At 43.6% G+C, this 11,070-nt stretch overlaps 2 protein-coding genes across 2 annotated transcripts; one reads left to right on the top strand and one right to left on the bottom strand.

Annotated features, from left to right (window-relative positions):
• Window positions 1–983: 983 nt before the first annotated feature.
• sarm1 (sterile alpha and TIR motif containing 1) lies at window positions 984–4,902 on the top strand (the record flags this gene model as incomplete). Its single annotated transcript, XM_079224865.1, has 8 exons — window positions 984–1,459; window positions 2,164–2,782; window positions 2,877–3,089; window positions 3,170–3,261; window positions 3,341–3,667; window positions 3,780–3,969; window positions 4,317–4,438; window positions 4,773–4,902. 8 exons carry the CDS (start codon window positions 984–986, stop codon window positions 4,900–4,902), a joined length of 2,169 nt encoding a protein of 722 aa, XP_079080991.1.
• A 2,753-nt stretch (window positions 4,903–7,655) lies between these two features.
• Window positions 7,656–10,940, bottom strand: slc46a1 (solute carrier family 46 member 1; the record flags this gene model as incomplete). The annotated part of the gene is made up of 6 exons (XM_079225043.1): window positions 7,656–7,710; window positions 7,845–8,001; window positions 8,180–8,263; window positions 8,794–9,272; window positions 9,392–9,783; window positions 10,623–10,940. The coding sequence occupies 6 exons, from the start codon at window positions 10,938–10,940 to the stop codon at window positions 7,656–7,658; spliced, it is 1,485 nt and encodes a 494-aa protein (XP_079081169.1).
• Between the last annotated feature and the right edge of the window lie 130 nt (window positions 10,941–11,070).

An 11,070-nucleotide genomic window follows, 5' to 3' on the forward strand; every position in this document is an offset into this window, starting at 1 on the left:
AAAGCTGCAATATTCTTTATTTTTGATCCATTATTGATTGGATGATGATTGGATCCACTGACATTAACACAATGCCCTTCATTCTCCTTTAACACCCGTACAATAGGATCTTAAAGTTGATAATACTAAAATACTGTATCTTATGAGCATTTTCTCTCCTGACTCCAAATGCCATTTATTTAATTCCTCTTAATAAAACAATTACAAAGGCTAATGTATACAGCCATCAGAAGCAATGGCACTGTGGCTCGGTAGTAGTTCTCCTCCTCGTCCAGCAGAGGGCCCGCAGTGTTTACAGACATCTCTGGGCTTCATGAGCACGCACTGCTGTGATGCGGGAGGGGTGGGGGAGGGGCTTCTTTTCCTGTTCATCACCGGGAGTATCCAGACCAGTGTGAAGATACAGACAGCCTGCGGATGCTGACCAAAGGATGCGATAGGTCGGGGGCTGATATTGGAGAGCGGTGTCTTATTTTGTATTTCTGCAGGGAGACGAGCTGTGCGTCAGATAAGGGTGGAGGGAAATTGTATCTAAATAAACAGGCTGTTCTTTTGTTTAGTAGACAACAATAGTCTGTTTCTTCTCCGTAAAACAAGGAGGATCTGCTCCATCCTCTTTCCGTTTCAGTCCTGTGTGCTGAGATTTTGCCTCTTTAAGAACACTTCTGCAAACATAATATGAATGCATGAAGTCATCTATTGGTCGGTGGGATAAGAGACAAAGCAGCAGCGGTTGACTAATGCGCAGACACACTGTGACCAGCTCAAGGTCTGCTTATGAGTCTTTATGGGATTTACTGCCACGGATGACATTGAGAGCGCGCGAGAAAAGCTGATTCCCAGTTGAGCTTCATAACTTCGGCCTTGCCTGACGCGTCTTCTGGAGACAGCAGGCTGGAGACCACTGGAGGAGGATTTTCAGAGGCCTTTTGTAAACAATCACATTTCAGCATCCACGGAGAGTGACGTGTTTCTGCCGGTAGATGCTCTTGTCTCTGACGCTCTTCCTGTGGAGGCTCTACCGACGTTTCTCCATCATGTTCAGCTCAGAGAGACTCACGGTCCCGGAATATGTCAGCCGGCTGCAGAGAGGGAGGCGCGGCTCCGGCTCAAGCTCCGGCTCCGACCCCAAAGCGGTCTCTCCGGGCATCAGCGCCGACGTCCAGGCGGTTCTGGCCACCTCCATCCCCGCGCTGCGCTGCGCCATCAGGAGGCTGAAGTCATCTCATGAATCATCTGAATCAGATGAGACCCGCAGGGCCATCGCAGAGCTCTTCCAGCTGGTGGAGGAGGCCTGGGTGCTGCCCGCTGCGGGCCGTCAAGTGGCTGAGGAGATCTGCAACAGGATCCGGCTGGACGGAGGCCTGGAGCTGCTGCTGCAACTGCAACAGACTCCTGTTGTGGAGATCACCTATGAGTCTGCGAAACTGTTGGAGCAGATACTGATTTCAGAGAACAGGTAGGCCAGCAATGTGTAGGGGGTGCACACAATAACGTGAACACTTTAACAGTAGGACTCGAATACAGCAGCTCTAAACAACCTTTTTGATGATTTGAATTTGTTGTTTCTGTTAGGATTGTGTTATTCTCATGCATGTTTGATGCCGTAATATATGTTGCTTGTACTTAAATGCATCACATTGCACATTATTGGACAGGGACAGACAAAACAACACAGGCAACTTACAATATCATGGAATACAATGCAGGTGTTTCTGCCATATGATCTAGCCAAGACAAGTTAATAAAATACAACCTAAGCTTACACCTTAAGATATAACAGGGCTGTTTGTATTGGCTTTCACGGGTACTTTTTTTGTTCAACCAGTAGTCCAAGTCTAAACTACATTACATTTGAAGTGATATAAAACCGGGAGAAGCATCTTATCATCATTTGAGAAGCTGGTACCGAAGACTGTTTAGTATTTTTGCTTGATGAATAACTTAAAGAATTAATTCAGTCAAAAATGTTCTGTTGATCATCCAATCATCTCATCGCTTCAGCCCCAGTTGATTGATAACTTAATGTTACCAACACACACATGTATGTGGCTCATTTGTTCAGGAGTATCTGTTTACTGTTCATTTACAGTTGCAGTCAGTTTAGCTATCTGATGTCATGATTCAAGCTTTGTCATCATATTGACAAACTTCTGTTGACAGAGAATATATCGCACGTATGGGTCTGGGGGTCGTCCTTAACCTGACACGACACCAGGAAGACGCACAGCTGGCTCGCAGTGTCTCGGGGATCCTGGAGCACATGTTCAAACACAGCGAGGAGACGTCTGTGCACCTCATCTCTAACGGTGCCCTGGATGCCCTCCTCTTCTGGTGCCGGGGAACGGATCCCACTGTGCTCCGTCACTGTGCCGTGGCCCTAGCAAACTGTGCCATGTACGGAGGCCACCGCTGCCAGCGGTTGATGATCGAAAAACAGGCAGCCGAGTGGCTTTTCCCACTGGCTTTTTCCAAAGAGGATGAACTCATTCGCTTCTACGCATGTCTGGCTGTGACAGTGTTAGCTGCAAACAAAGAAATTGAGAACGAGGTGGTGAAATCTGGAACCTTGGAGCTGGTGGAGCCATTCATTGCTTCTTTGGATCCGGATGACTTTGCCCGCAGTTTGTTGGACAGTGCAGACTGCATGCAGGGTAGGACAGCAGCTGATCTGCAGCATCTTTTGCCATTACTGGATGGTACAAGAGTGGAGGGAAAGTGCATTGCAGCTTTTTACCTTTGTGTTGAGGCCAGCATCAAGTCTCGCCAGCGCAACACTAAGGTACACTGTCTACTTTCTATACAGTTTAAAGGTTTAGGTGATACTGTCGCTTTGTTGTGATTGTGACTGAGTTTTAAATTGTGCTCCTTTCAAGATATTTCAAGAGATTGGAGCGGTGCAGAGCCTCAAAAGAATTGTCATGTACTCCAGTAATGTCACAGCCAGTGCCCTCGCCAAGCGGGCACTGAGCATGATGCGGGAGGAAGTGCCGAAACACATCCTGTCATGTGTGCCCAACTGGAAAACCTGTGAAGTGCAGACCTGGCTGCAGCAGGTTGGCTTCAGTGCCTACTGTGACCGTTTCCAGGTGTGTTTAACAGTCGTATTACTCAACAGATCCAGCTAATACACAATGTTTCTGACATGTCTAACTATCTTGCTGTATAGGAGCTCCAGGTGGATGGAGACCTCCTGCTGAACATCACAGACAAGGAACTGAGCGCTGATCTTGGCATGACTGCAGGCCTCACTCGCAAGAGGCAAGTGGTGCAAACCTTTCAACACATGAGCAATGTAACGCTAGGCTAACAAATAACTCTGTTCTGTCTAACCCTGCAGGTTTTTGAGAGACTTGCGTGTGTTGAAGACGTATGCCAACTACTCCACATGTGACCCGAACAATATGGCGGACTGGCTAGTTATGGTGGACCCTCGTTTCCGTCAGTACACCTATGGCCTGGTCCAGTCGGGCGTGGATCGCAACATTGTCCAGAGTCTGACCGATCTGCAGCTCCAACACGACTGCCACATAGACAACGGAGTCCACAGAGCCAGGATACTCTCTGCTAACCGCATGCCCTTAAAACCGTGCCACACAGATGCCCAGCCTGCGGGGCCCGACGTGTTCATCAGCTATCGTCGGACCACCGGCTCCCAGCTGGCCAGGTCAGAACTGAAACAGGGCTAGTGGAGAAAAAAATCATAAAGAGAAAATGGACAGGGTCAGAATACACGTGTACTAAAACTACATCTTTCTCATTTAATTTTCTGTCCCAAGTCTTCTGAAGGTGCACCTGCAGGTTCGAGGATACAGCGTCTTCATAGATGTGGAGAAGCTGGAGTCCGGTAAATTCGAGGACAAGCTGATCCAGAGCGTACAGCGGGCACGAAACTTCATCCTGGTCCTGTCCGCCAACTCGCTGGACAAGTGCATGGGTGACACTGCCATGAAGGATTGGGTTCATAAGGTCAGAAGCTTTCCCTTCTCTGCATGTGAGGGACTCCATGTTGAAATGTTAGGTCATATTGTATCTATTTATTTAGCTTAACACTTTAAGTCCACTACACATTTAGCCCAAAAATACAATTAAAGACAACATTAGTCAGAGTAGTGTAAACTACTCTGACTAATGTTGTCTTTAATTGTCTTTTTGTTTTATTAATCATATTCCATTAATATTCCCTCACTGATCTATCAGCTGAAATTACATGTTACAGACATATTGTAGCTCAAACAAGGGGTTAAGAGGATGTTTTACATATCTAGATATTTTAGTATGTCATAGACTCAAAATAATCCTCATTAATCTTGCAGGAGATAGTCACAGCCTTGGCTGATAAGAAGAACATAGTTCCTGTCACAGATCAATTTATGTGGCCCGATCCCACATCTCTACCGGAGGACATGAGAGCCATTCTGAACTTCAATGGTATCAAGTGAGTAACTGTACACAAGTAAACCAAAGCTTTCCTGAGCAAAAACATGTTGTTATTGGTTAGCACATTTCTGCATCCCTCACCACATGGCTGTGTGGTGTGTATGCAGTACATTTTAATTATTTAACAGGTTTAACAGCTTGTTTTGTTTGATTTGTGGCCAACATTGTTAAGGTTTTTAAAGCCTTTTATTTCTTTGAATAATTTGTGAATATAAAGGTTAAAGTTTTACTGTTTGCAATTCATGTTTAGCAGATCTGTAAAATATCCATTAGAGAACTGATTTGCTTATAACGAACATCATCAAATGCCTGTTGCCTTTATCTTGACACAGATGGTCCCATGAATATCAGGAGGCCACGATCGAGAAGATCCTCCGCTTCCTGAAAGGACACAAAGACCAAACCGACGGCAAAGACGCCTCCCAAATGATAGAAAATAATAAACTGGCAGAAACAGTTTGATCTTAGCTATATCAAATTGAAATGATGCCAAATGGCCTACGGTGAACAGGCCAGAAGCTTTCTCTGGCCAAACGCATGTGAAGTCAATTTGATGTTATGCTTACATGCTCACACAAAGACCTAATATAAATAGAACAGGGAGTGTTTAAATTCTACCTAATAAACGGTAAGCTTATAATCATAGTACCCTCATACTGCTGTTAATGTGTAATCAGGTACAGAATATACGCCTTCTGTCTCTCAGGAAAATAACTGTGATAGATCAGCTGTTATTGGCCCCCGAGCAAAATCACCAAGAGCAATCTCTGAAGTATCCACTAATCACACAAGTTATGCAACCATCCTTTGTTGAACTCGCATACTGTAAATTCATAGGACAAAAGCAGGTCTCTGACTTTGCTGACATAAATGTTTTCATGTTTTGGTTGTGAATAGAAAAGAAACAGTTTATTGCAGATGCATTGCACTGATTATGATGAGAGTATCTAAGCTAGAGGCATGGCATGCAGTTATAAACGAGCTACATGCTGTAAAACTGCACCCAAAATGTAACCAAATACAGATGTAACGAGTGTACAGGCAACGTAAATGCGTATGTAGTATTAAATGTTTCCTTCCTACTGTGTCATCAATGTTGAATTGACAAATACATGAACTACAGCAGTCAAAAACGATTGACTCCTTTAAAATTATTATCTGTGTTACAGAGACTAATAGACTGCCGTTACAATATACTGGAATACATAAAAATGTCATTTAATACTGTTAACGGGAGGTTTCAGTCACCACAGTATTAAGTCTGATGAGTATGTATTTGTACGCTTTGCAATTTAAACTGTCATATAGTCTTCAAGATGTTGGACACACATTGTTCTGTAAAATTAAAATCCTGTCGCCTGAATGCAAGCGCTGTTTTTCAGGAATGTTATCTGATTTTGCCTTAATATTGTTTGCATTTTGAGTCCACCTCATTGCATTTATTAAATGTGTCATTGATGTTAGCTTTTTCAAAAAGCAAGTCAGGGTTTCATTTTATCATCAGGTTTTTTATTTTCTCAGTGGAAAACAAACATCATTTCATCCTTTTATTTGAAACACGGTGGAAAATAAAAAAGGTGCTGTAAAAAAATAACTGAAACTGTGAAATCCTGTACATGAACTTCACTCAATCACGTGTGACATTCAAAATGAAACAAATTGAATCATCATCTTTATCACCAACTATCCAAAATTATCCAGTTCCATTAAAAATAAATTAAATGATTGCAACTTATAAATACTGTACAACTGATTACAATAAAGAATAGACAGTTTTGTCACAAAATTCGTCATGCTGATCAATTCACAGTCGATGAGTTAATACTTCATTTAACCTCTAAACCTCCCTTTGTGCATTTCAAAGCCGATTTGGCGGCTCGTGTTCCCACATTGTGCATCTTGGACCTGACCCTGTGTGCATGCTGGCTGAGGGCCTGAGCTCTGGGACTATCCAGTGTTTGTGGTGGAGGGAGGAGGGTCAAGGTGGAACTCATTATTCAGCTTCTCTCTTCTGTGGATTACTGATAGTTGGGTTTGGACATGCTGTGACATAGCGCGAATCTCAGGTACTAACTTCCCTGTTTGAGGGTTCTAGAGAGAACATCCTCTAATAGATTTAGGATACACACATGGACAAAGCTGCGAATTACACCGTTTGGTAACCAACGTTACCTTTACTGTCTGCTGGATTAAATGGCCACTTCATCTTTAATGAGTTAGCGTTAAGTTAAAATGCGGTATCAAAGCCTATTGTCCCAAAAGTAGTCTGATTTATAGTCTTAAAAACACGGTAATACATCTATGTAATATCTAAAAAGCAACGCTATTTTTAACTTTATAATATCAACTACCACTAGTTTCTAAAACACCCCAAATTCCCACAAAAAAACAGGATAGTAAATTACTGTGAACAGACAGCAATGGAAAAGGTACTCTGATCTGTTACTCAAATAAGCAGTACCACATGTAAAAAAAAGTACCTAAATTATATACCTGGATTAGAATAATTGATCACTTTTATGCTGCTGCTGGCAAATGTGGCTCTTTTCAACTAATTTACAGTACATCAAGTAGTTGATGGGTAGCTTGTGAATTTTCCCACTGTAAGTCTTATCTGAACCATAAATATATAAAAAGAATCTGTCACCTCCCTTTTTGAACCTCTGTGAACACTATATGGCATTATATGGCACCCATGCTTTACATGTTTTGGAACAACTGAGGAGTTTCCTCTTAGCACCTTAGACTGCAGTGTGTTATTTCAGCTATAGTAATTCATCCATTCAAAATAGAAACATAAGGCACACTCTTTGGTTACTATTACGCTGTATTGAAATGTATGAAATCACAAAATGAAAGCATATATTGAACCATGTTAATTTCTATATTTGTATGAATATCATGATAAAAACACTATGGCCTGTTTTTGGGACCAGAAAATATTTGACAAAGCCCCAGTCTCCACAGTCTAATCATTAAGACAGAGGAGGTTTTACTGTCATGTCAGTCAAGAGTTTGATTCTTCATCCTCTGTTCTTGATTGGTGTGACTAGGAAGAGTCCCATCGCTGAGCTAGTAAACAAAAGTCAAGCACCCCATCACTGTGTTCAGATCAAAAGTCTCCCCACAGATGGATGTCTCTGTGTCAGAGCTGCTCACCTCTGAGACCGACACCAGGATGAACTTTAACTCTCTGACAGCTTCCATTTTTCAGGTCAGGATGCCGTGGCGTGTCGGGGGTCTCTCCTCTGGTCTAAACATTGCAGGGTCCTTTAAAGACAAACATTAAAAATGGTTAATCGTTTATTCTGCTCATCTTAAAAGGTGCGGATTGTCTTGCTTTTGTAACTATAATTCACAAATAGAAAACAACTCAAAGTTACATTGGCAAGAGGAACACTCACCCAATTATTCCAGCAGGGATGAAGAGGAGGATGGCAGCCAAAAGGAAAGGGAAGCCCTTCATGAAGTGCAGTGTGGCTGGGTAGAGGGAGTTAAAGACGCCACTGCCCACCAGGAAACATAAGCTCTCCACACAGGCAACGCAGGCAAACAGGACACCTGGGAGAAAGTACAAACACCCAAACTTGTAAACAACCTGCAGGACACAAGCAGTCCCTCGTGAAAAGCTAATCTTAGTATAATAAATACAAATGCACTTGAATTCAGTGCAGTTTGTTGTGCTAAAAACAATATGTTTAAAACATGAGTAGTGTTTGGTAAATTTTCAGTGACTGACCTTGTTCTGATGGGCCCACCAGCTTAGACAGCTTTGACCGGAGCACAGGCGTCGCGGCCATGGAGAGGAAACACAGCCCATAACCTGGGGACCAACAAATCTGAACTTAGACGCAGCTAAAAAGTTATAGTGTACATTGTGACACAATGACACCACATTAGTGACCAATGCTAACATTTGAAACGATGTTTCTGGATTTGTATGTAAATTATGTTTTCTTCTTGTATGTTCGTATTCTGTCATAAAATGACCCAAACATTATTGCACAACTATTTTACAATCTCTAAAGTATGAAAATGTTATTGCCTGCTTTCACACAAGGATTGTTAAGTCTTTCACTTGCTGAGCTGAACTGTGATAATGAGCATGTTATCAAATCCTTCAGCTAGAGCTGGTAAAGCACAAATAACAGAGGATAATGAAAGCGAAAAGGGCATATTAGATTTCAGTGCAATATAATTTAATGGATATTTTAGTTACTTGTCATCATTCCTTATAAAAGGCTGAATATGCTTAAATATGCTTAAGGACAAATTGCTGTGCTTAATAAGACCCTGAAAGCATCTCATTTGCCGTTTATTTTTGCTTATGGATAAAAACCTTGATGTTCTCACCTGTGAACATGAGCTGAGTGGTGTCAGTTATAGAGAAGACCAACAGCCCGATGATATTGGAGGCCAGACCAATGACAGCCACCCAGGAGTCCTCCATGCAGTGCTGCATGATCTTCAGCCCCAACAGACTGCTCATGTAGGCCAGGTGCAGCGCTGCTGATCCATAGCCAATGAGGGCCGACCCCCAGCACAGCGGTGAGCTCAGCTCATACAACACAAACAACCCCCTGCTGCCCATGTGTACGGTCACCACCACGAAGAAACACAGCGTGTAAAGCCACAGCTTGCATCTGTGAAGTCTTCCCCCCTCCTCACTGGTACTGCCTCCTGTTGAGAAGAGGCGCCAGGCAGCTTTATGGTGGCGACAGGTGAGGAGCTTGGCACTTGGGTCCGGCAGGACCGACTCGCGGACAAACAGGTAAGCGTACAGAGCCGAAGCCAGGTTAGTGGCCAGGACCAGCCAGAATGGATTGATGTACCTAAATAGAGACGTAACAACATAACAGTAATGATTACCAATTCAGATAGAAAAGATTTAGATTTTGAGCAAAGTGCACTGGCTAAATGGAAGTGACATTCAAAAACACACATTTCTTACCCTTGTGCTCGCCGCCACACCCCTCCGATGATGCTGGCTAGCATCCCTGAAAGGCCCAGACAAGCCTCCAAGATGGCCACCCGGAAGGTGCGCGACCTTCTGTCGCTGGTGTCAGCCACATATGCAAAACAGCCTGCCAGGACGGCGTTAAAGTCACCCGAAAGGCCACCAAGCAGCCTGCCCACTAGAAAGTAGACCACAGGCAGCTTCAGGTACATCACCAAGAGGTAAACCAGGGCTTGGAGGGCCAGGCCGAGGTTGGGGATGATGAGCACAGGTCTGCGACCTGCGAGGTCACTCCATGAGCCCAGGAAAGGCACCACCAACACGCCGAGAGAAAAGCCCCCAAGACTGATGTACAGGTTCCAGTGGGCTGTCAAGGTTTCCACCTCCTGCAACAACAACAAAAAAGATTATAAGTCCAGCACATTTATCAGCGAACAGGAGTTTAAGATACTCAAGTTGTCTCTGCTTGGTCAGTGCTCTGCTGAGTAGGACTGAAAAATGCTGATCCATCAAACCTCTAGTCTACTACTAGTTCTCATTTAAAAAGTCAGAGAACCTGTTCAAATTATGCCTGATCATCGTTTCAACTTGTGACTGCTGCTCTTTTTGTAATTGCTCACAAAAGAATGGGCAGTTTATTTTCTTTCTTTTAAAAAACAAATATGGCACTGATGATTCTGCCTGTTTAAATGTTTACATTTAATAGTCTAATTTTGCTTTGAAAAAATGCCTCTAAACGTAATGTCTTTTATTGTGGCCTTGCTTGTATCATGCAATAATTATTTATGCATTTATTTTGTCTGTTTATGTATAGGATGCTTTTGTGTTGCAGGTTTACTCCGTTGTCTTTAATGTCTATTTTATATTTATCTGGTTGATTGTATATCATATGTGTATATATGTACGATGAGTGAAACTGGAGTCAAATTCCACACATGGCCAATAAAGCTGATTATTGGCTTATAATATAACACAAAAAAGAAAAAAGAATCATCTTTTATAGTAAATATTTCTAATAACATTATAATGATAGATCATGATTAATGACACTGTGCTCATCAGAAGAGACGTCATTGTTGACTACATAGTTTCGCTGTTCAGCAGGTCGGACCCATGAGCGTTAACAGCTGACGGCATGAAGGCGCCTTCGAGCAAGGCACTTAAATGAGGGATCTGTTTAACCATCAGCGGCAGAGACACCAAGTGACTTATTTAGATGAGTAACCGTTTGAAGCGGGTCGCGAGGCATCGAGCCGTTGCTGCACTCCGACCTCTTGGAGCCGTTGTAGCCCAGGTCCTCGCTGATGCGGTCCCACAGGTACTGCGTGGAGAGCGGCGTCTGCAGGACCAGGGAGAACATGGAGAGGAAAAGCACCGGCTCCACGGAGACCGGCAGCGGGCATCTAAACTGCGGTCGCGTGGAGCGGGTTGTCGGTGACGTTGCGTCGGCCTCCTCCTCTTTGTTGCCGTTGGTTTCATCGTCGGTCGACGGTGCGTTGAGCTCGTCGTCGGGAAGAATCGCCACGGTGTCCAGCTCGTCCATGTCGCAGCGACGCGGCGTTAACTGGGACCATTAACGTGACTTTCTCTGTGTTCCCAGTGTCTGAACTCATGTGAAACATTCACTAAGCTGCTCCCCGACGCCAGCTTGTTTACGCCGCTGGTGTTTTTTC

This window comes from Taurulus bubalis, assembly GCF_910589615.1.
Source record: "Taurulus bubalis genome assembly, chromosome: 10".
Classification (NCBI taxonomy): domain Eukaryota; kingdom Metazoa; phylum Chordata; class Actinopteri; order Perciformes; family Cottidae; genus Taurulus; species Taurulus bubalis.